This window comes from Microtus ochrogaster, chromosome 4 (genome assembly GCF_000317375.1).
Source record: "Microtus ochrogaster isolate Prairie Vole_2 chromosome 4, MicOch1.0, whole genome shotgun sequence".
Classification (NCBI taxonomy): Eukaryota; Metazoa; Chordata; class Mammalia; order Rodentia; family Cricetidae; genus Microtus; species Microtus ochrogaster.
This window is the reverse complement of record NC_022011.1, coordinates 44,859,290-44,884,409: the sequence shown is the minus strand read 5'-3', so window position 1 is coordinate 44,884,409 and position 25,120 is coordinate 44,859,290. Positions and strand designations below refer to the sequence as shown.

At 51.5% G+C, this 25,120-nt stretch overlaps 1 protein-coding gene across 1 annotated transcript; it reads left to right on the top strand.

The window, feature by feature from the left end:
• Positions 1-10,127: 10,127 nt before the first annotated feature.
• Plpp7 (phospholipid phosphatase 7 (inactive)) lies at positions 10,128-23,089 on the top strand. Its single transcript, XM_005346087.3, has 2 exons — positions 10,128-10,811; positions 21,872-23,089. The coding sequence occupies exons 1-2, from the start codon at positions 10,361-10,363 to the stop codon at positions 22,234-22,236; spliced, it is 816 nt and encodes a 271-aa protein (XP_005346144.1). The 5' UTR covers positions 10,128-10,360; the 3' UTR covers positions 22,237-23,089.
• The last annotated feature ends 2,031 nt before the right edge of the window (positions 23,090-25,120 follow it).

Here is a 25,120-nt window from a genome sequence, read left to right as displayed (position 1 = left end):
GCCTGCCTCTGCCTCCCGAGTGCTGGGATTAAAGGCGTGCGCCACCACCGCCCGGCTCCCATCCAACTTTTAGGGACCTGGTATACCCCAGTCCTGCCTGATGTAAAACCGTAGAAGCATGTGGTCTCCTAAGGGCCTCGTGTAAAATTTGCAGTCTTTCCTGGTCTATGAAACCACAGTGGCCTCCCCAGATTCCGCACTACATTCTGTTCTTCTGGGAGCCCCTACAACCTGCAACACCTCATGCCATTAGAGAACTACTATGCTACACCATTTGTACGGGAGGACGCCATGAAATTTTGGGAGGCCCAACTCATTTTCAATCACCCCAAATGCCTGGAACCTATTAGGTCCCAGTTGCCACGGTGCTTCCATGAAAGTATAGATGCTCTCTCAAAAACAAGACACCACGTTCCAGACTGCTCTGGGCTCATGTGTGGAGCCTGTATTGCTTAGGGGAAAGAGGCCACAGGCTACATTGCCCAGCTGCACCGGGAAGACCCTGGAGCTGGTTTCCTGGGGGAGGGATTCCCCTGAAACACGCTGTCGGTACTTTTGAGCTCTACAGTACACAAGTATCACACATGTTCAGGTATTCCAACCTGAGCACATGATGGCAGAAGGGCACCACTGTGTGTCACACCCACACCGACATCATCATCCAGGTTCACCTGGACCCTGGGAGATGGTAATAGGAAACCAGGAGACACTGAAATCTGGATCCTGGCCCCAATCGCACCACCCTCAACGCCCACATACTTGCTTACTAAGACTGGTTTCTCTGAACTAAGATGGACTGGCCACCAGAGCAGGCCACAGGTCCTTGAATGTCCACAGATAAGGGTTTGTGTGGGGAAATAAAACCTCCCTTCACTTGCTCCCCCATCACATCACCCCTGTGAAGAACTTCACTTTGACCTGCAGAGGGTCGGCCCAGGATTGGAAGTTGCCAGGCTTATAGTTAAGGGGTAGCTCCTGCAGGAGCAGCCAGGACTTGGCTCACTTAAAAATTCCCTGCCCCAGCTCCTGCTCTGCTTGCTTGCATACCCTTTGGCCCTCCTGCCTCCCCCACCTCCCCACACAGATGCCCTGGCCCATTTCCTGATCTGCCTACTTGTGCACTCTTGGGCCCCCTGGTTCTCCCACCTCCCCACACAGCCCTCTATTTGTATGGCTTTCTTGGGAGGTTTGTAAGTGTTGGGCACAAACCTATATCAGCTTCAGCTTATGTGGAAGGTCAGGATGTGGCCATGAGAGTATAGGATGCTGCAGTCTGTGGAGCAGAGAAAAAGGACCTCAGTTAGAGATGTGTTCTATACCAGTGTACTCACACTGTCCCCATCCCCTCCCTTTTGCCATACGTAGGTCAGGGTTGCACAGCCCTGGTGCACTAGATTAGGGAGATCATGCAAACCCAAAGATATACAAGTGAGAGACAAAAAATAGCATGCAGCCCTGAACAAGCCCCCAGAGACCCAAGACATGGCCCAGTACAGCATCTCTCTGCTGAGTAAACTATGAGCCAGGGGCTTCTGCACGCACTGTCTTCACAGCCTTGGCAATGACCCCCAAAGCCAGGCCTTGTCATCCCACTACACAGATGAAACGGGTGCCTGGGGTTGGGGTGAGTGAGGTGGCAGTTGAACCCAGAAGCTGGGTGATTGCGATGGAATGGGCCCTCTCACCCGCAGTCCCGTGATCAGTGCAGCCATGCTCCGTGGCTACCACAGGTCATGACAAGGTTCACTGACTCTCAGGAACCACCTGCTTTTAGGGCTCCAGAAGATTCACCGGGAGCTCACTACTTCCAAAGGCAAGGTCCTTGTATGTCCAGAAAGGCCATTTTAGAGGAAGTCCTCAAACTGTGGAGGGAAATGTGAAGCCCGGGGATTCTGTTGCCCTGGGAAGCAGGGTTCTTGCCCCAACTGTTTAGAATCAGACAGAAAGCCAATGGGGAGACTTGGAATGACCACCAAGGTCAGGTAGGTGGGGCCACAATCCCCACAGGCTGGTCTGTGTCACCTCTGGCTGGAGGGGTTATCATCAAAAGGCAAGGAGTCAGACCTAGGTGAAGCTGGGTGGGCCTGCAAGTAGCAGGCTGAACCTGGCCAGCTGAGAGAGGGCTGGTACCACAGAGAAGTCATCCAGAGACTCTCTGTGACTAAATCTCAAGTCTCCTGACCCCAGCGCAGTGATAACATCGCTCTCTGCTGAGGACGGTGGCCAGGCATAGGGCACAGCAGGGAAGCAGCAGCAAGTGCATAAAATCCATTGAGCCAACACACCTTTAATCTCAGCCCTGGGAGACAGAGGCAGGTGGATCTCTGTGAGTTTGAGGCCAGTCTGATCTACAAAGTGAATTCCAGGACAGCCAGGACTGTTTCACAGAGAAACCCTGCCTTGAACAAAACAAAACAAACAAACAAACAAAACCACATTGTCTGGCCTCTTTGTGAACCTGGGAATTTAGACAATCGTAGCCAAATGCTCCGGACCACATTCTCCCAGGGCGCTGCTGGCTTGGGACCTCTCCACCAGCCTTTTGCCACTGTTCACTGAACACCTCCTCAAGCCTCCTCAGACGGTCAAAGCACTTACATCCCTGTGGGACAGAAGAATGATGAGGGATAACTCCAGGAATGATGAACGGAGGCATGAATTAGCATAAATAATGAATAGGTATGATTTGAAGCTTCTAGTGGTTACAATAATCAATCTCTATCAACCAGGAAGTCAGTTGTTTTGATGTGCAGTTCTGTATTGAACTGGGAGCGGAAGGGAAAAATGTGTTCGTCAGTAGGGGAGTGAGCTGGTGTGTGTGGAAACGTGCCCACACGTCTGTGTCTGTGCTTTAATGTGCAATGGTTTGTACGAGTCCCGGGTAGTATGATGAGTGACAGTGTATGACAATGTGAGAGCATGTGCCTATAGCAACTATGTAATGTGTGCCAGTGTTTGTTTTAGCTGTGTGTCCAAGCGTGTTTGTCTGTGGAAGAGTGTCGTGTGCATGCACCCATGTGAGCGGCTGTGGGTGTAGCTGTGGGCGTGGTTGTGATGCAGGAGTGTGTATGAGAGAGTGAGAGAGTGCGTGTGTTTGCGTGGGGGCTGTCGCCTGTCAATGTGGGACTGGCTGTTGGGCGGAGGCTGAGGGGCATCACTGCTGGCTTGGTGCCAAGTGCGCTCCCATCCCCGCGCCCACTGGGTCCTCAAGGCTGACGCTTTCTTGTAGCTGCCGCCTTCCGGGGATCGGGTCTCCGGCGGGCGCCCTCCTGTCCCCGCCCTGCGTGTACGAAGCGAGGGCCTGGGGACCCACTTTGGCCCCAGCCCGGGAGCGGGGTGTCCGCTGTGAGGCGCGACTAGGGGAAGACAGAGGGAGCAACAGCAGGTTGGGTGCGGCCTCGGATCCGGTGTGGCACTGAGAGTTCTCCAAGGTGCTAAAATAAACCCAACGCGAAGGATCAGGTTTCCCGACCAAAATAACCCAGCAGCAGCCTTAGAAATGCGAACCGGGAAAATGATCCCTGGCGCGCGCCAGCGCTGGAGGCAGTGATGAAAGCTGCTTCCCGCGGTGTCGGGGGTGGGGACCTCGCTGGCCAGAGCGTCACCTCTCCAGGCTCTTGCCCACCATCCCTTTCTCTTCTGGGGTCCTTGCTTCTGAGAGCAGCCTTCTGTTGGTCTTCGGTCTGTGATGGCCAGGTCTGCAATTTCTTAGAGCCAGGCTCTGAGCTGTCTTTCGGTCAGTGTTTCCTGGGTGCCTGGTGTGTGCCAGAGCCTGTCTAGCACATGTCAACAGGTAACAACTGCGGCACTTGGGGCTGTCACTTTGCTAGGAGAGCAGTAAGGAGTAAGTACACAAGGTGTTAGGAACTGACATAGATCTCAATAAACAACAACATAACAAAACAAACAAAAAACCTAAAGGCTGTCTGTCAGAGACAGGGAGAGGTTTGAATAGCAGGGCACCCTAATGACTGACTCATTTAATGGCCTGGGTAGAGTTCCTTTGCTTCTGAACTTCGATTTTCTCCTTGATCTGACTGAGTCAGGGTGTATGTCTGTGCAGGCTCAGACAGCTCAGGCAGGTAACATAGGGACCAGCAAATTCACTCATACATACAAGTGTCCAGTACATGCTTATGGTCAGCATGGCTTCACCCTAAACATCCAAGACAGCAAACAGTACCGGCTGCCAGAAACTTCTGCTCCTGAGAGAGAGTGGTACGGTAATGGTCAGAGATGGGGTTGTGGCCCCTCCAAAACGGAAAAACCCCATAGCACAAGGAAGTGCCTTAAGCGGGAAGGTAAACAACTCAAAACAGCTTCAGGAAGTCCCTGAAACTGACCAGGTTCACTAGGTCCCTCCCTGCCAGAGTGAGCAATAAAGCAGAAAAAAAAAAAAATTCTGAGCCCAGAGCAGCTGCCTGCAAGAAGAAACCAGCTGAGCCGTCTGGAATCCAGAGTTACTTGGAAAGGACACTCTCCAACCTCCTGAGAGCCTCCAGGCTGCGCAGTGTGCTCCAAGTTCCCAGCTTTGTGAGTTGTCACTCCTGCTGGGGTGGGTCTTGGTGATGCAGCTGTCTTTGAGTCACTTCTGCCCCTGTAAGTTACCCCCCATCCATATTCCTGTAAGTAACCCCAATAAAACTCATGGTTCACTAAGTTGGACTTTGGCGGTATCCATACGTTGATCTGTGGTGGGCTCCCTGTCTAGGGTGGTAGATGTGTGTGTTGTGTCTCCCCAGGAAAAGCTTTGTTACATACACAACAACCGAGCCCTGGGTCTGACACACTTAGCTTCAACTCTCCACAGTCCGTGGTGCATGCAGCATGGCTCAGGGCCATGCCAGGGAGGCAGTGACTCGGGGGAGCCAGGTTGTCTGTGGCACATTCCCCTTTGTACTCCCTGTGGAGCCTTGCACACAGTAGGACTCAGGAAGTGAGATGTGAGACCACACAAGCAGGGGACAGAGATGCTGTAGGGTACATGTGGCCAGAAACACATCCCTGTCACCAAGAGTGTGTGAGACCAGCAGCTTAAGTCTCAGCTCTGGCCCTGGTAACTGTGGCCTCAACATGATGTCACCACTCAGAATGCTTTGTCATTTAAAGTGGAAAGAGGGTGCCGTCCCTCTTGCTTCCTGTGTTCAGACACAGCAGCAGCTCACGGTAGCCCAACAAACCACAGCATCTTGTTTGGCTTGTGCTTGTTTACATCCTGTTCCTGAATGCAGGGACGTGTGTGCGAGTATGCTCACCCACAGTAGTTCCTGAACACAGGGACATGTTGTAAGTATGTTCACCCCACAGTAGTTCTGGAACGCAGGGACATGAGTGCAAGTTTGCTCATTCCACAATAGTTTTGAAGACAGTAGCTACAAAACAAAAGCAGGAATGATAGAGGGGCTCTTACGTAGGTGATGGCCTCTCTATGTGACAAAACGGCAGTTATTAAGAAATAATAGGAGGCTGGAGAGATGGCTCAGTGGTTAAGAGCTCTCACTGCTCTTCCAGAGGACCTGGGTTCATTTCCCAGCACCCACATGGCCACTTATGACTATCTGTAACTCCTGTTCCAGGGGATCTAGCACCTTCTTCTGGTCTCTGCAGGCACCAGGTACACATGTGATGCACAGACATGCATGCAGGCAAAACATCCATACATATAAAAAAAAGAAAAAGGACAAGATTGATGGTCATGGAAACATGGTCAAATTTATTTTTAAGTAAAAAAGATAAGTCATATTCTAAAATGTAATCATATTTTAAGTGTGTTTTTATATATGCAAATAGATACAATATACATGGATAGTATTTGCTTTTTACTTTCTGTTTATTAAAACAGAAATGTTGCAATAATTGGAAATGAAACAAGTATTCCACCTATGTTAATGTATTAGTTTTTGAGTGATAGGATTATAACTGTCATCTGTAATAATAATTGTTTATTGTAGCAAAAAGTAACATTTTGCCAGTACATTAACCCTAGTACTCCAGAAGCAGATGAAGGTGAATCTCTCTGAGTTTGAGGCCAGCCTGGCCTACAGAGAGAATTCTAGGACAGCCAGGATGACACAAAGAAACCCTGTCTCGAAATATCAAATCAAATGAACTTCTGATGGCAAAAAGAATATTTATTGGTGATATTTTACTGTCTTTTAAGTACCTCATCATTTCAAGGATGTGTGCCCTGTCTCCGCAGCTAATCTGCGGGAAGAGATCAATGAAAGCATTGTCTGAATAACTGAGGGAATGCCAAGACTGTTGAGAAGTTGGACTGTGTCCTGTAGTGGGTGCTGGTGAAGGGTTATGAATTGAGACATGGTACTTGCTTCTCAGCCGTCTGTGAAAATAACCAGCTCTCTCCCAGCAGAGAGAGGAGTAGGGGGGTCCTGGTCACACGGGAAGACAGCAGCACCTGTGCTGAGTGAGGTTTTTACAGGGTTCTGATGGGTAGGATGGTTTGCCTGTGGCCACCCAGTTGATGGTGGCTAAGCCAGGAATTGAACCTAGGACTGTTGCTTTCCACGGTCTGTCTTACCCACTGACAGGCTAAACTGGACCCCGTGGCCTCCACAGAACTTACTGGCCACTCCAGCCAGAAGAAAATGCTGACACAGCCTTAGGCATTAATAGTCCTGGCTGTCTGGGCTCCTCAGCCGCTGATGAAGGTCATGGCCCCACCCTGGAGGGTAAGGTGACTTTCCTGGCAGAGAATTGATCAAACATTTCCAGTCCCTGTGGACTGAAGAATCTAAGCGGAAAGGCTTCAATGTCCCTATCCTGGAGACTGCTTAGGAGTCTGGGTCTTGCTTCTTTTCAGTTCTCGACTGGATGCCTTCACCTCTCTGAGACTCAACTTCCGTATCTGTCCAGTGGGGTCAGCATGACCGCTTCTTGGTTGAATGGTGTCAGTCAGTTGAAGTATACTTCCCAGTGTCCACACATTTGGGCACCCACCTTCAGGACATAGGGTCCCCCTGTGTAATGCGCATTATATCGGGACATTTTCATTTTGTTCCAGTTCCCTGAGGCTGGCTTTGGAAGGAGGGCCTCCCCACCCCATTTCAAACCTAAGTATGTTTGTTCCAAAGTTCCCTCCAAGACTCCTTGTCTGGGGATGGTTGGCCCTCAGACCCTGAGACAGGAAAGGAAGAAAAAACAGATAGGCTTCCACCCACCGCTAATCCCCTGCACTTGGAGGCAGAGGCAGATGGATGTCTGTGAGTTCAAGACCAGCATGGTCTGCATAGTGAGACTCTGTCTCAGATGGAAAATAAAAGCAGGTTCTTGAGCACAGCTGAAAGGTGAACGGTTACCAACAGATGTTACTACTGTTTACCCAGAGATGTCAAAGTGTCTGCAATGGGAAAGACATCACCCACGGAGAGAGAACTCAGCAGGAACTCCAGCTGCCTCAGCTTCCAGGGCAGTTCCTGCTAGATGTTGTCAGTGCCCACTTTGATGATGGCATCTCTGTGTGTTTGTATTTGTTCTCTTACTTGGAAGCCTAGCCCAAGGGGTCACTCTTCTCTGTCCAGAACCCACTCTGTCAGGGACACCAGCTGACTGCCCCAAAGGTGGTGTCCCACTCAATTTCTGCAAGATGCTTTAAGTATTCAATATGATGATGTTTTGTCATCTGTCTGACTGCCTGTCATCCATCCATCCATCCATTCTTCCTTCCATCCTTCCTTCCTTCCTTCCTTCCTTCCATCTATCCATCCTTCCTTCCTTACATCTATTCATCCTTCCTTCCATCCATCCACCCATCTTTCCATCCATCCTTCCTCCCATCCATCATCCTTCTATCCATCCTTTCTTCCTTCCATCCATCCTTCCTTCCATTACCCTTAAATCCATCCTTCTATCCATCCATCATCAATCCATTCATCCATTCTTTCTTCCTTCTATCCATCTTTCCTTCCTTCCATCCATTCTTCCTTCCATCACCCTTAAATCCATCCTTCTATCCATCCTTTCTTCCACCCATTCATCCATCCATCTTCCTATCTATCTCAGTCACTTTCCTGTTGCTGTGATAAAACGCCATGACCATGGCGACTTACAGAAGAGTTTATTTGGGCTTATGGTTCCAGAGGGTGAAGCAAAGGCATGTTGATGGCAGCAGCAGCAAGCTGAGGGCTCACATCTTGGACCACAAGCACAAAAAGAGAGTGAACTCAAAATGGCATGAGTCTTAAAACACATCCAATAAGGCCACTTAAGCCTCCTTAACAGTGTCTGATGTTTCAAGATCACCAAGTATTCAGATGTCTGAGGCTATGAGGGACACCTTCAAACCACTATCCCTCTTTCTCTGTTATTTGCTATTTATTCTTTTTCTTTGACTTGCTTTATACTTAATAAACTCACTTATTCAAAACCAAACATATGTCCGTTATTGATCATTTTCCAGGCAAGAACAACTTGCCTGGAGTCCAAGATGAGGGGGCTCATGTCTTGTTGCCACACCCGAGAGGATATGTGTGATGGCTCTTTCACCCCATGCTTGGCTTGAAATGAACATTCTAGAAGAGGAAGAATGGGTACCTAGTTTAGCCAAGCTGTATGTGACTGGATTTTGCAAGGAACCCCACACTAAAGCTGGATACTTGCCTCACCCCAGTCAAGAATGGGACAGAGTCAGACCATGAGCTGAGTCCCACTGAAGGAAGAGGAGACTTCACTCAATGTCACATGGAAACATCTTCTATTTGAGTGCCTTCCACAGTCCTACAAGGTGGGCACAATGATGCCTGTTACAGGAAGAAGCAACAAGGCTCAGAGGAGTGATGGGCTGAGCGAGATCTTGCCGATGGTGTGAGATGGATCCCTGTGTTCCTGCCTCTAGAGCCTGGACTGGTCTGCTGAAACTAGAGCCAACAGGACCTGAGTTGGTTCCTTGTCCTTGAAAGTTTCTCTGGTAGTTCTGGGCCTTCATGCATAGGCTGTGTTTTGGGCTGAACTTGGCAGAAGACAAACCATAATCCCAATGTGATGAGCCCAAGTGGCTACTTTTCACTGTTTAGCCAACCACACTGAGCATCTCCCATCAGCAGCCTAGGGCCAGGCCGCCTCAGAGGGCCACGGGCATCAGTTTTAGCCACTACCAGGGGAGCTGCAGGAGGCCTCCCTCAATCCCCATATGCTCATCAGGGCCTCTCTAGCTGTCGTCTGGGGTACCCTCTGGGATGCACCCCCTTCTCTCCTTTCCCATGTACCAGCAACTGATGCTTCATCCTTCCTACAGGACAGTCTCTCCCCCTCAGCTTCTCACATGTGTGCTTTCTTCATCAGCCAGCCCCTCCAGGCCTGGGTCCTGCAGGGCCTTCCTACAATTGTGGTCATTTATGTCTCGTCTGATTAATCTGTAGGGAACCTTGATCTTCCTGATTGTTGGGGAAAGGCCAGCTTCACTCTGTAGTGTGCCCAACCCTAGCACAGAGCCTGGATCTCGGTGGCTATGTGTGGGTACTTAAGACCCTTGTAACAGTTCCAAGTACTAGAGGCAACCTCTAAGAGGCAGATCTTTTCCCAATTAATTATCCATCTCTCTAATGGAAAGCCAGGCTCACAAACAGCCGTTTGACTGCACCGTGATTCTTTACAGTAAACTCAACCCCAGATTTTAAAAAAGGGAAGAGGAGGAGGAGAAGGAAGGAAGGGAGCGAGGGAGAGAGGGAGGGAATGAAGGAAAGAAAGAGAGAGAGAGAGAAAGAGAGGAAGGAAGGAAGGAAGGAAGGAAGGAAGGAAGGAAGGAAGGAAGGAAGGAAGGAAGAAAAAAAGATAATCAGATAATCAGACCTGGAAATTGAATGTTCTTACTACGAGGGTAGTTGTGAGATCAAGAACTCCCTCCAGTCCCTGGAACTAGGTTTCCACCTCCCAGTCAGGGGAATAAATAGGAGGGCCTGGCTACTAAGGGTCTGGACTGGTCAAGATTACAACTGAAAAAAGCAGGTTAATTTGGGTCCATCTCTTGCTAGGGCCAGAGTCCAGAGGGGAGGCCGCTGCTGAAGCCAAAAAATGGACTACATTTCCCAGAGTTCTTCAGAGCTCGAGAACCAGCCATTGGCAGATTTAAATAGCCCAGGCCCGAAGCAGCCAGGCCTCAGCTGTGGACTCATCCGCCTCTCGGGTGGCTCTATTGGCTCTGGCCCCGCAAGGGTGGGCTCCATTGGCTGCCCAGCTGGCACTGACGTCCCCTCGGAGCCGGGTGTCAGTCGGAGGTAAATAGCCATGTGCTATCCTCCTCTCTATATTTAACAGCTGCTTCGGAGAAGGTGGTGGCTCTTGTCTTCTGGGAGAAGGCCCTTGGAACTGGGCTGGGACTGGCCTTCTCAGAGTGAGTGAGGTCACCATGCCAGCTTCCCAGAGCCGGGCCCGAGCCAGAGACCGCAACAATGTCCTCAACCGGGCTGAGTTCCTGTCCCTGAACCAGCCCCCCAAGGGGACCCAGGAGCCCAGAAGCTCAGGTAGGAAGGCCTCAGGGCCCTCGACACAGCCCCCACCCTCCAGCGACGGGCCCCGGGAGCGTCGCCAGTCGCAGCAGCTGCCGGAGGAGGACTGCATGCAGCTGAACCCCTCATTCAAGGGCATCGCCTTCAACTCCCTACTGGCCATTGACATCTGCATGTCCAAGCGACTGGGGGTGTGTGCCGGCCGGGCTGCATCCTGGGCCAGTGCCCGCTCCATGGTCAAGCTCATTGGCATCACAGGCCATGGCATCCCTTGGATCGGGGGCACCATTCTCTGCCTGGTGAGGAGCAGCACCTTGGCAGGCCAGGAGGTGCTCATGAACCTGCTACTAGGTGAGTGTGCCTGCTGGCCACCTGTCACCTGGTCTCGCCAGGCCTTTGGGGAGGACGCAGCCCCACCCCTTCCAGGATCAGCAGGTTCCCTGAGAAACTAAGGAACTCATCTAATGAGGTTAGGCAGGAAGGGTGCCCCAGAAACAGACAAGCCTCTAGAGTGGTGAGACAAGGGCCCCCTGCACACTGGGGGGCCTTGAGCATACAGAGTCTTGCATGCAACCCTGGGGGCCAGTTCCCTGCAGACAGATAGAAACACGATGTCGGGTAGGCTTCCAAAGAAGAAGCCGAAACTACGGGGTGAGATTGAGGGCTCTTCTGAGTGACCTAGAGGGATGTCACTGTCAAATTATTGTTCTGACCACTTACAGACAGTACTGAGCTGCCCCCCCCCGTCGTCCCCTCCTCCACGCTCAGTTCAGAGACCCTACAAATTGCCCAAAATTTTTCTAGAGTCTGAAGGTTCAAGGTACCCACCTAAGGTCCCCTACTTATGCACGCTGATCTTCCTGGAGTACTAGCTTGCTCCTTCTCATGGATGTCTCTGGAGGAGGGAGTCTGATGGTCAGTTTCCTTTGCTAAAGTCTTGGCCTCTAACCCTCCAGGTTGGCACGGCCATGTGCCAGTTGCCTTGTGGTGGCCATGTTGAAAGCAAACCATCCCCTTTACCTGGAGGTGATACCCAGCTCATCCTCCTGGCTCTTCTGGGTCCCTAGGGTGCTCTGTGAGTCTTTGCTCCCACCCTCTGCATCAGGTCCAGGAAAAGGTGGCTCCTCTGATTCTGGAAGGAGTTTCAGTGAAAACCCGGCTGCCCCAGAAATGGACAAGCCTCTAATGTGGTAGAGCAAGGGCCCCCTCCCAGCAAACTGGATGGGGGGGTGGCTTTGAACATGCAGGAGCCAGCACGCACCTCTGGAGCCACTGCCCCTACATGTAGTGTGGTCTCCAGCATCTTAGCCTAGTGGGAGAAAAACATGATAGATAACAAGGCGGGCAACTGGGGCTCACCGGTGGAGTGCTTGCCTAGTATGGACAAAGCCATGGGTCCCATGCTCAGGACACGTCAAACCCGCCGTGGTGGCATGTTCCCAAATCCTAGCACTCAGGATGAAGAGGCAAGAAGATCACAAGTTCAAAGCCATTCTTGGCTACATAGTTTGAGGCTAACCTAAGCTATATGAGACTGTCTCAAAACACCGACAACAATCTGGGCATGGTAGCGTAAAATTGTAGGTACAAAATTTGGTAGGCAGAGGCAGGTGAAGCTGAGTTCAAGGCCAGCCTGGTCTACAAAGGAAGTTCCAGGCTAACCAAGAAAAAAAATAGCCAGGTGGGTCTTGGCCCCCACAGTTCAGAGCTCACCTTCCAGGAGAGACCCTGGTTACCTCCTCCATGCAGGGACAGCCATCCTCCACTGAGAAGCAGGCCTGTCACTTAGCCTTCTGATGCCCTGGGGTACTGTCACCCCTGGAGCCCAGGCCTTGGTCAGGCTGGACTCTGTTTGCCTCCCCTCCCCTTACTGTGGAAACAGTGTTGATAAAGTCAGTTCTCACCTCTAAGTCTCAGTTTCCCGATCCGTGCCCTGGACAACAAATCCCTGGTTGGGATTTGAAGGGAGCTGGGGAAGCACAATGCCTGGTGTCACCATTACTAGAACTCAGGGCCTGGAGGCATCTGTCCAGCTCAGCCCTCACTCAGAGCACAGGGCATGTGGTCAGTGCCCAGGAAACCTCTGGGCTGAGGGTGAGGTCTCGTGCCTACAACCAGGACCCCGAGGGGCAGATTGGACGTGGTAGAAAACAGGAGTGGGGCCTCAGAAGGTCCCACATGTCCTCCAACCTCCAGCCCTAGTCCAGAAGACCTAGTCGGAGCCGCTGAAGACTGTGGCCACAGTCAAGTGCCTTCACCTCTTGGAGCCTCAGTTCCCTCGTCTGTCAAATGGGTTGTTAGGGTGTTTGAAGGCAGTATCAGCATAAGGGCTTAGCATGTGCTAAGGCTAGGAGGCACTTAGGTGAGCATGGCTATCATCATGGTGGCATTGTCATTGTCACTAGGTCAGCCTCCCACAAGGTCCCTTCTGTGGCCTGGATGCGAGTGCAGTGACCCCCATCACCTTCATTGTCCCTCCCCTAAGCACCAGGCTGGGTGACCCTACAGGGAGCCAGGTCATGGTCCCAGGTGGAAAGTGGCTTGTGCCTTCTTACCAAGGTCCAAATCCTTTTTTTAAATGATTTGTTTATTTATTTATTTTTAGTTTTCAAGACAGCGTTTCTGTGTGCAGCCTTGACTGTCCTAGAACTTGCTCTGTAGACCTAGCTGGCCTCAAACTCACAGAGATCCACCTGCCTCTGCATCTGGAACGCTAGGATTAAAGGTGTGCACCATCACTGCCAGCTGATTTTATTTATTTTTACTTTATGTGCATTGGTGATTTGCCTGCCTGTATGTCTGTGTGAGTGGGCTGGAGAGATGGATCTTCCAGAGGTTCTGAGTTCAATTCCCAGCAACCACATGGCGGCTCACAACCATCTGTACTGAGATCTGGTGCCCTCTTAAGGAAGAGACCTGGTCAGTCCTCATCATCTTAGACCATGAAACCCAATATGGACAAGTTCAACAGAACCGTTCATATGGGGCTGTCCATGCGTGCTTCAGCATTGCCAGGGCATAATTTTCATTTTTCAATTTCATGTCTGTGTGAGGGAGTCAGATCCCCTGGAACTGGAGTTAGAGACAGTTGTGAGGTCCCATATGGGTGCTGGGAATTGAACCCAGGTCCACAGGAAGAGCAGCCAATGTTCTTAACTGTTGAGCCATCTCTCCAACCAAGTCCTTTAGTGACTTTCCTATGAACATGGCATGGTGTGTGCAGACTGTCTTAGCCAGTGTTCTATTGCTGTGAAGAGGCACTATGACCACAGCAGCTCTTATAAAAAGAGATTTAGTTGGGGTTTGCTTAAAGTTTCAGACATCTAGTCCATTGTGCTAGTGGTAGGACATAGCAGCACACAGGCAGGAAGAGTTCTCCATCCAGACATGCAGGCAGCAGAGAGACCCTGGGCCTGATTGGGCTTTTTAAACCTCAAAGCCCACCCCCAGTGATACACTTTCCCAACAAGGCCACAGCTCCCAACCCTTTCAAATAGTGTCACTCCCTTATGAGTCAGCCCTCTCCCTTCCTCCCCATTCTTTAACACAGGATCTCTCCCAGCCTGAAGTGCACAAGTAGGCTAGACTGGCTGGCTAGTGAGCTCAGTGAGCCACCTGTCTCTGCCACCACGGTGCAGAGATTTCAGAGCCTCTGAATTTATGGCCTCCTGTTGGCATGCCAAGAACATTACTGACTGTGCCATCTCCCCACCCCCAAACTGATATTTAAACATCTATTTATTTGTTCGTTTGTTTGTTTAAGACAAGTTTCTCTGTGTAGCCCTGGCTATCCTGAAACTTACTATGTATGCCAGGCTGGCCTCGAACTCACAGAGATCCAGCTGCCTCTGCTTTTCAAGTGCTGGGATTAAAAGCGTGCGCCACCAGCACCCAGCCGACATTTAAAATTTCTATTACATTTATTTATTCAATCTGTGTGTGGAGATATTTTAGTGTGTTGTGAATGTACAGTTCAGTGTCTTAACTACATCTTCAGTGTTGTGAAATCATCACTATTGTCTGCCCACAGGACATATCGTCTGCCCCTGCTGAAGCTCTGCCTCCAGCCCCCCCACCCCGTGTCCCTCATCTCCCCTCTGTTACACAAAGCTCCTAATCCACCCCAGCCCAGCCCTTGGTGGCAACTGACTCTTTTCTGTCTGAATATAACCACAGAGACAGAGGCTTCCTATGCGTGGATTTATCTGGCATTTGTCTTTCTGTGACCAACTTACTTCACTTAGCTTGAAGCCCTCAGGGTTTGTCCTGAGTATCTAGCAGTGTTGTCTTTCTTTCAAGAACATTTTTAAACATTTTCTGGGGAGAGAATGAATGCCATGGTGCATTGTGTGGAGCCCAGTTGTGTGTGGTCAGAGGACAGCCTGTGGTAGCCTGTTCTTCTTTCCTGTCACATGGTCCTGGGGATAGAACTCAGGTCATCAGGCTTGGTACCTTTACCCACTGAGCATCTCACCAGCCTGACTTCCCTCCTTTTCATGACTGGATAATATTACACGGTGCAAATGGACCCCATTGTATTTGTCCAGGGATAGGAGGATCCACTTCCTGGTGCCTATGAACGCTGTTGCTGTGACAGGGACAGGGGTGCCGAGGGGGTGGGGGTGTTTATAGGGGTGCATCTCAAGTGCCCACTCCTGGCTCTTTTGGCTGCTTAGAAGTAGATTGTTGGGTCACCTAGTGACTCTGTTTAATGGTTTGGAAGAACTGTTTTTCATGTTTTCCACGGTGAGTGTACATATCACCTTCTCCTGGCTATGCACACACACTCAGTCTCTCCACAGCCTCACCAACACTTATTTTTTATTATTATTATTATTATTATTATTATTATTATTATTATTATTATTATTATTTTACTTTGATTTTTTTTAGGTTAGCATACAAATGAGTTTTACCACAACCAATGCTTAGTTATTATTTGTTGGGTTGTTTTTATTCATTGGATTCATTTGAAACTTTTGAGATGGGATCTTTTGTTTTATTTTGTTTTTCAAGACGGAGTTTCTCTGTGTAGCTCTGGGGTCTGTCCTGGAACTTGCTCCCCGGTTGGCCTCAGACTCACAGAGATCCACCTGCCTCTGCCTCCTGAGTGCTGGGATTAAAGGCACACACCACCACCGTCCTGCAAGACAGGATCTTATGTAGCCGAGGGTGGCCTCAAACTCACTATGTAGCTGAAGCTGGTCTTGAGTCCTTGGACCTTCTGATCCCAAGTGCTAGGATTACAGTTCTATGCCTCCATGACCCACCCTTGTTTGCTTGTTGAGACAGGATCACACACACACACACACACACACACACACACACACACACACACACACTCAATAACCCAGGCTAGCCTCAAGCTAGTCATCCTGCTTCCCCTCCCAAATGCTGGGATTACAGGTATGAGTTCAGCTCAGGGAACTAGTGATGTGTGTGCATGTTTTGTAGGTGTGCATGTACAGGTGTCAGCTGTGTGTAGAGGTCATAGGTCTCTCTGGTGTCATCCTCAACTGCCTGGTATCCTATTGTTTTGAATAAGGCCCTTGATTTGGCTAGTCTGGCAGGCCAGTGAGCTCCCAGGATCCACCTGTCTCCAGCAACAATGTTAGTCTGAGGGTGAGCAGGTGCTTGCTGGGCAGATGTCCCAGGGAAGTGCTTTGGGGCAAAGGCTATGGTGGCCTTGATGCCAGCTTCCAGTCCACAGAAGATAGGTCACAAAGAAAATGGGCCTGTCCCTTAGTCCCTCCCAGTGGTACCACACCTCTGGCCCTCTCCCTGCATACACCAGCACACAGCAAGTGTCCCCGTTGTGTTTGACTGGTGTGGCTCTGCTCTCACAGACCTGCAATTTTGTCTTGTCCCCTAGTCACTTTTGCCAAGAACAGAGGACAAAGCCTCTTCAGCCTTGAGCTTCCCACTCAGCCCTCAGCCCACTCTGTAGGGGATATGTCTGTCACCTCTCCTATCCTCTGCCCACCAGCTCTTGCTCTTGGGGACCCCTGACTAAGGATACCCTGACTAAGGCTGATCTCAGATCTTCAGTTTGATATGCTTCTACCTCTACAGGTGGGACACCGTGTGTATTATTTTAGGGGTACGATGCGACAGCCGGCTTCCTGGGGGTCTTCAGCCACCCAGTCCTGGTGTGGGCTCTGACAGGTGATAGAAAGGAATTCACTATACAGGGCAGAGCGGGTCTGCCCAGTGCATTTCCACAACCACTCAGCTGAGACGGTACCCTGGTGACATCATGGAGCTGGCTTCTGATACGGATTCCTCGGTTGAGAAAGCGTAGGCTCTGTGACAGTCCAATGTGAAGAGCACTTGGTTCAGGAGAGTAGGAGACAGACCAGGACCCACCCGATGGCAGCCTAGCATGGCACAGGGGTGGCAGGGACTCTCAGGAAATAGAGATAGTAACTGCGTGTGTACAGACCTACACATATGCACACACTCCTCAAGACAGAGCAGGGAACTCTATGCCAGAGGCCAGGCCCATCCCAATCTTCCTTCCTTCTCCCAACCTGTCCGCTTCATAGATGCTCCCCAGGGAGACCATGTCTTTTAGAATGTTGCTTTGATATTTTAAAAATAACTTTTGGCAAATGTGGTTACATATATATGTCATTAAAATGTCATTTGAACCTTTCTAAGCACGTAGTTCACTGGCATTAACTTTACTGTGTAGCAACAGATGTCGCCAGCACATATCCCCAGAAGTTCACCCTCTTACAAAACTGGAAGTCCTAGCTCTCCACTGCACCCACCCGCAACCCCACAAGCCCCACTCCGCTTCTCTGTCTGTGAACTCAATTAACTGCTCCAGGTCCCTCATGGCAGGAATCTATGGTGTGTCCTATCCTGTAAAAGTAACTAGGGTGGGGGCAGGGTCTCATGGAGCCCAGGCTGGCCTTACACTCACTACTAGCCAGGGATGACCTTGACCTCCTGACCCCCTGCCGGGCACCACCACACCCATCTTAAGCAGTGCTGTGGATTGAACCCAGGACTTCATGAGTGCTGGGCAAGCATCTGCTAATCTACATCCCTAGTCAAGAATAACTTAAAGACCCTGTCTACAGAATGCACATTCATGGCCAAAAAATGAGTGCAGAGAGACAATTTAAAACCTCCATCTCCACACATCCCACCCCTCCAGCCCTGCTCAGAGAAGCCCTGATAGCAGGCAGGCCCATACCTCGCAGGCCTCTCTGTATCCAGACACAGGCTTGCATCACTCCTTTGATGGCATAACTGTAAATCCTGTCTTGTAGTTGGCCGTTTCCACTTAGCACAGCCGCCCCATCGCTCTCCCTGGGTAGCTATAAATACCCAGAGGCCTTGTCGTCTGCAGTGGCGCTGGGCGCTCATTGTCTAGACTCAGCCGTGGTGTGTTGTCTCTGTCTGGCCTTGAAGGGCACTGGGTTGCTACACAGCATTCAGGGTCCTGAGTTACACAGCAGTGGCCACCCTTAACCAGGCGCCAGATGCACACCGATGATCACTTCTCAAGGAGGGAGCCCTAAAAAGCAGAAGTCTGGGACCCAGGTGGGTAGGCGATCCTACGCCAGACGCCCTTATAATACAGACCTATTGCTGTTCACTTCCCGGAGGCTGTGGAGTCCTAGCTTCAGCTTCCCAGCACCAGGATGGAGTCAGAGGCAGGGGCCACCTCCAGGCTGGAAGCACCAGGGACTTTAACCCGCAGACCTGTCCCTATCATGTTAGGACATATCTCTGCTCCTTGCTGGCCAACAGCCCCATCCCCCACTTGCTCCTTCCTGTCTTCTTCCTAGCCTGCAGAGGGGTGAGCTGACTAAGGTGGTCTTCAAGGGAAAAACAGCCCAAACCTTAAAGGGGCTGTGTGAGATCCTCCCGCTACGTCTGGTCTACATAGCAGTGGACCTGGCTCTGCCTTGTCCAGAGTTTTCCGGTGCTCTACTTTCCTGGCCACCACACGCTCAGAGGGATGCTGAGCTGGAGGAAGGAGGCAGGCCCTCATCACCCCTAAAGCCGGGAGGGAGGCCTTCAGGACAGCCAGGCTCAGGAACACTCAGATACCAGCCCCTGCTTCCCTGTGGGAAAGGTGAACGCTGTGGCTCAGAGGGGGACACAGCACAGCTTCTCTCTGGGCCTCTGCTGGGGTCCTAGGTGCTGCTCATTACTGCTGCCTGAGGGGACTCTCAAGAGGGCTCCATGTTGCTCCCTATGGAATCAGCTAGGGCTGGGAACAGAGAGAGACTGGCTTGCAAATTTCATGTAGTCTGTAAGTAGAAACTTTGAGTCTGGTCTCTCATCCTGGATCCTAAGTGCCCAGCCCCTGCCCTGCTGGATGTCAGTAAGTGTAGGCCCAAGGAGTAAGGTGAACCCCCCCCCCCCCCGCAGCACAGCAAATCAAAGGCAGGCGGCTTTCATCCTGAGCCCCCTCCCGACTGGGAGGCACTTTACCCCACTCAAGATGAGCAAGATGAGCGAGGTGTGGGTTAGCAAATCTAAGACAGGCAGAGTTCTCAGCATAGAGGATGGCAATGTTTGCTTCTATTTCTGGCCTCAGATTATGCGACAGTCCCAACCACACCCAGGCCTGGCCACACTGGAGGAAGGGAGGGAGAGTTGTCTTGTCCTGTGCATTGAGAGGACAACCCACAGCCACTCTGTCCTTAGCCCTCAACACCCAGACAGCTGCAGCCTACCAAGGCGCTTGTGTACGGGCCCCACCTCTCCAGTAACACTGCTCTCTGCAACCATTTGGCGACTGTCTGTCTGTCTGCCTCTGGGCCCTTAGGAGCTCTGCAGCCTGACAGACTGCCCCAGGCCTGGCACACACCTGTTCATCTCAAGAGCCAGCCAGACCCAAGAACTTGGGTGTGGAAGCCAATAGCTGCTCCAACTTGTTTGCTATGTCTTGTGAGGCAAGGTCTCATTATGTAGCCCAGGTTGGACTTCAATTCATTATCCTCCTGCCTCAGTCTACCAAGTGCTGAGACAACAGGCATGTATTACTATCACTTTTTGGCCCATCATCATCCTCTCTCTCTCTCTCTCTCTCTCTCTCTCTCTCTCACACACACACACGCACGCACGCACGCACGCACACACGCACGCACGCGCACGCTGGGGATGGAAGAAGCCAGGTACCTGTGCAGGGTTAACCCATTCTCTGCCACTGTCCTTTCCCATGGCCATGAACGTGTTGGCCAAGTCAGCCATTGACAAACACTGAGAGGTTTGGGAGACTGGATCCTGGCCAGGCATTCTCCAGTATTGGTCACCACTCACCCAACTCTCTGATGGGCCAGGCTTTTGAGGCTGGACCAAATGACACCTAGATACTAGGACTTCCCCACTTTGGCACTTCCTAAATCCCTTGCATGGGACCACCAGTCACCCTATCTGCGATCTACACCTCACAGGTAGGGGTAGCTAGGTGACACCCTGAGTCACGTAGTCACAGTGGCTCTACCACACTGCTGGTCTGTCTGCAGCTATCACTAGAGAGGGACTTATATGTGCTGGGACCTCACTGGTATCTCATGAGGATTGGAGGGGGAGACTCCCTGAGACTCGGCTCCTGACCTGGCCTGTGACTGGGCCTTCTGACACAGCCCTGGCTCCAGAGCAGAAAGATGTGAGCTCCAGGTCTTCATTTTGGCCAGGAAGGGTTTATCTATGCCCCACACCTGCAGCCTAGGAGCCACTGTGAGTAGGCAGTGTAACTGGGCATAGTGTCATCATCCGATGGCCCAAAGGTAGAGTAACCCAGCACAACCACACAGTGGGATGGTAGCAGATTCAGGACGGAGGCAAAAGATTCCCCTAAACTTCTAAAATGGGAAAAGGGCCCAGCCTACAAGTCAAGTTTCCAGCCAGTGATTGAGCTAACATTTGGAGACTGCCACTCTGTGTGGGGCCAGGTGACAGACCTATGGCAAGACAGGCTCAGCAAAGTTCTGAAGTGGCCACCACACAGATGTGGAAGAGAGCACACAGCCTGTGTCTACCCTGTCTGTGAGACCAGGATGAGCCCAGAGGCCTAAAGGAGACAATGGAGACAAAGGCAGTAGGTTGGGAAAGAGCAGAACATTCCAAAAAGGAGAAATTGATGAGAATATTCCATACCCCACAACTTTGTAGTCTTCTGTGAGGTGGGGTAATATGTGTAGCCTGGCCGCTGTGGAGTGCAGTTTAGGGGTGCCTCACGATGCTACACACAAGAGCCAGGTGTGTGGTACATGCCTGTAATCCAAGCACCTGGCAGGCAAGCCAGGAGCTCTGTGAATTCAGGGCTAGCCATGCCTCCTGGAGGCACGGCGCTGAGGCTGCCAAATGCCACCGTCTGTGTTCCGACAGTGCTGAGTACGTGTTCTGGAGTCAGATTTCAGCTTTACCACAGCTCTGCCCAGGGGACTGGGAGAGCTCCGCTAACTATAAGAGGAATTCTGTTTGTAGCTCAGGCCCCGCATCTCAGCCCTGGAACCCTGCAGGTACCTGTAGCTGCCTGTGACACCCGTCACTAGTGGTGAGGTGGGGAGCAGATAACAGTGAAATAACAAAATGTCAGAGGGCAAAGAGGACAAAAAAATTTTAAAATGTAGAGTATCAGCTGGGGGGTGGTGGCAAATGCCTTTAATCCCAGCACTCGGAAGGCAGAAGCAGGCAGATCTCTGTTAGTTAAAGAACACCCTAATCTACAAAGTGAGTTCCAGGACAACCAGGGCTGTTACACACAGAGACCCTGTCTTGAAAAACAAAAACAAAACAAAAACTAAACAAACTAAAAAACAAAAAAACAGAGGGTGAGGAGGGACTGCAGAGATGGCTCAGCGGATAAGAGCACCTGAGTTCAAATCCACTGCACCCACATAAAAAACTGGGCTTATCCATGTACACATGCCTATAGCCCCAGCATGCCGTGCACACATGCCTATAGCCCTAGCACTGTATAGGGCAAAGACAGGAAGACGTTAAGGCTTACTGACTGTCAGCCTGATTGCAGGCTCAGTGAGAGACTTTACCTCAAAAACTAAGGTGGACAGCAACCGAAGAAAATATTCATCGTTAACTGCTGGCCTCTGTGTGCAAACGTGCACACACACACATACAAAGGAGGTAGGAAGGAAGAAAAAAACACATCAAATGGTCAGGCGGTGAGAAAAAGGAAGCAAGGAGAGGGAACTGGGGCTAGAGCTTCTACAAACAGCCCCAGGGGTGGCTCCTCTGCTAAAGGAAGTGGATACCCAGAGAAGGGAAGTCCAGGTAACAGTAATGGCCAGTGCAAAGGCCCTGGGGTGGGAATGTTCCCTGAGGTTACTGAGGCCGACAGAAATGATTGGAGGGAGGGGATGGGGATTGGAGCTTGGCCAGCCAGTGGCGTTGACACCCAGGCCCCTGTGTCCTGTCCACAGCCCTGCTCTTGGACATCATGACGGTGGCTGGGGTACAGAAACTCATCAAGCGCCGTGGCCCATATGAGACGAGCCCTGGACTGCTGGACTACCTCACTATGGACATCTACGCCTTCCCTGCTGGCCATGCTAGCCGTGCCGCCATGGTCTCCAAGTTCTTCCTGAGTCATCTGGTCCTGGCGGTGCCCCTGCGCGTGCTGCTGGTGCTCTGGGCCTTCTGCGTGGGCCTGTCGCGGGTGATGATCGGACGCCACCATATCACAGACGTCATCTCGGGCTTCATCATCGGCTACTTCCAGTTCCGCCTGGTAGAGCTCATGTGGCTGTCCTCCAACACCTGCCAGATGCTCATCTCTGCCTGGTGAACCTGCATCCACCACCCACCCAGCTCTGGGCAGAGCTGGTCCCAGAGAGGTGGCTAGAAGTGTCTCACTGGGGATGGACTGACTTGACTTCCCCATCCTAGTTGGAGGCTGGCTTGTTAGTCCTGTGGACTTCCTGTCTCTGTCACTTGGACTCTGAGGCAACCAGGATGACTTCCATGGACTGTCATGCTCAACCTCCAGTCTTTGTCTGAAGACAACAGACAAGAACCAAATGGCCATAGAAGGGGCAGAGCTTGTCCCCTCGTCACCGTGACAGCAGTCGTACTGTGCTGCCAGTGAAACAGCCTTAGCTCTGACCCAGCAGAGGTGCCAATCCCTCAGTGGTCACAGCTCAGGGGGCCTGGGGGCCCCAGCCTGCAAGATCCTTCTCGGGGAAAGGCTCTTGTGGTCCAGTGCATTCGGGGAAGTACTACACGCTGCCCTCACGGTAGATGTTCACAAAACATAGATTCTTTGTAAAGGCACTGGTGTGTCCTATACAAAAACGAGCTGTTCAGGTTGTGTTTAGCTCAGTGGTTCCTAAGTGGATTTGACCATAGGAACCTTTTCTTCAGGAATAGCTTTTGACCCGCCGAGAACCTCGTGAGTTTGAGAAGCTGCTGCTCAGGAGCCAGAGGGCCCAGCCATGAGCTGGTCTCTATCACAACACACAGCTCTGAAGCCTGAGGAAAGCAAGTGGCTGTGCCAAGGCCTGCAGAAGGCTCTTGCACAGTCTCTGGGCACTGGCACAGCTTCAGTCCCCAGGGGCTGGGCCCTGTGTGACCTAGTAGGTCATTTCCAAGTCAGCCACTTACGGACTGCGCATTTCAGGTGACAATACAGTGATATGCAAAGGGCATTGTCCTGTGTGCTTTTTGATGTGTGGGACACAGTGGCATTCCCTGGTGGGAATGGTGGGTTTTCTCAGCCCAGACAGTGCCTGGTACTACTGGTCAGGGGACAAAGAGGGCAAAGGTCCCCCAAAACAGGAAGCCTGACCCGCTCCTGGACTCTTCTAGTGCATAGTGTCTCCTGCAGGCCGCCTGGGGGCTTGGTCCACCAGGACTGCCCTTTTCCTGAGGCAGGGTTGGGAAGCTCTTTAGTGGTCCAGAAGTCTGATGCCCCTACCTCCAGCATCAAGTCCTCCCAGGGCTCCTCCTTCAGCCCCAGAGGCTAGAATCCTGTCCCCTGGAAATGGACTGGTGACCTACTAGCTACTGTGAGGGAAGGTGGTGTGTCAGTCAGAGCAGGGTGCCAGGGTGAGGATCCCAGAATCCACACACAGGAGAGAATGTGAAAGTGAGTCAGGATGGAGGGAAGGAATATAAGGCAGGAGACACAGGCCCGCTTGGTGCTGGGGTGAGCCGGAGGCTCCATATTCCTGGAGCTAGCAGCGCGCAGTGCAGCATGCACACCCCTGAAGCATGGTGAGCAGTGCTCTCTTCACAGATGAGCTTGCCAAGAGTCCCCAGTGGGCAGCACGGGGTGGGGGTGGGGGAGAACCAGCTGCTTCTAAGCATGTGGAGGTGACTGCCCATCCCTGATGCCCCTTGGCATCAACCACATCTCTCTATGCCTCTGCCATCTCCCATGATCCTCTTCTGGGGCCCGTGTGTGTTTTTGAATCCCCAGTTCTCTCATCTTAGAACAAATCATGCTGTCTCAGCCCCTCCTCCAGTGTGACCTCACCTAAATTTTTTTGCTTTTGAGACAGAGTCTTACTGTACAGCCCTGGCTGTCCTGTCAACACTAGACCAGCTGGCCTTGAACTCAGAGATCTGCCTGCCTCTGCCTCCTGTGTACTAGGTTCAAAGGTATATGCCACCACCAGCCCTAAATACTTTTTTTTTTTTGTGACCAGGTGTCCCAGGCTGAGTTCAAGGTCTTTGACTGTAAAGTTCTGACAGTCTTCCTCTTCCTCCCAAATTCTGGGATTAAAGGCATGAACCACCACACCCAATGTACTCAGTGCTGGGGATGGGACCAGGGTTTTATGCATGCTAGGCAAGCTCTCTCCTAACCAGGCCACATTCCAGCTCTCTAAACATACGTATTTGGGGGATGGGAGAGATGGCTAGCAGGTAAGAGTACTGGCGACTCTGTCAGAAGACCCGGGTTTGATTCCCAGTACCTCAAATGGGGTCTCACAACCACCTATAATTCTATTTCCAGGAGATCAAACACCCTCTTCTGTCCTCTGCACAGGGACCAGGGACACACATGGTGCAGAGACATAAATGTAGGCAAGACACTCATACACATAATAAAATAAAAATAAAACATACATGTTAACCACACACACACACACACACACACACATACACAACTTATTCAAGAAAGGGTTGTAACCATAGGTGCAAGAGTAGGGACTTTAAAGCATCATTGGGGGAGGAGTGGTAAACCTATTATTCCCAGGATCCTTCATGAGAGGGAAGGAGCTTCCTCTGTCCACCCCACATGGCGCTGGTGAGGATACAGTCCGCTGCCATCTCGGAAACAGCTAAGGCAGAGGGACTGGAAGTGGGCACAGTGTCTGCCAGCTTGCCCTCCAGTAGGACACCATCTTCCATGTGGTGGCAGTGTGCCTATGGCTCAAGGCCCCACCTGCCCTCCCAAGGTCCCCACCTGCCCATCTAAGGGTCCCTTTTCCATGCAAAGCCTCCGTATCTCCAGCAGCACTGGGAGACAGAAGGTCTTTGACCTGCTCATCATGAAGAGGCAGGTACCAGCAGTACCATCATGGTGAAAAACCCTCATTCAACCTTGAATCCTGGCTGCTTTCGGCATCTTTAAAATACCTTCTGCACATTCCCACGGGCGCTGGAAGTGCCTGGCAGGGTGCTGAGCAGAAGGGTTGGGGGCGGCTTCTGCTCCCTGCACCCCC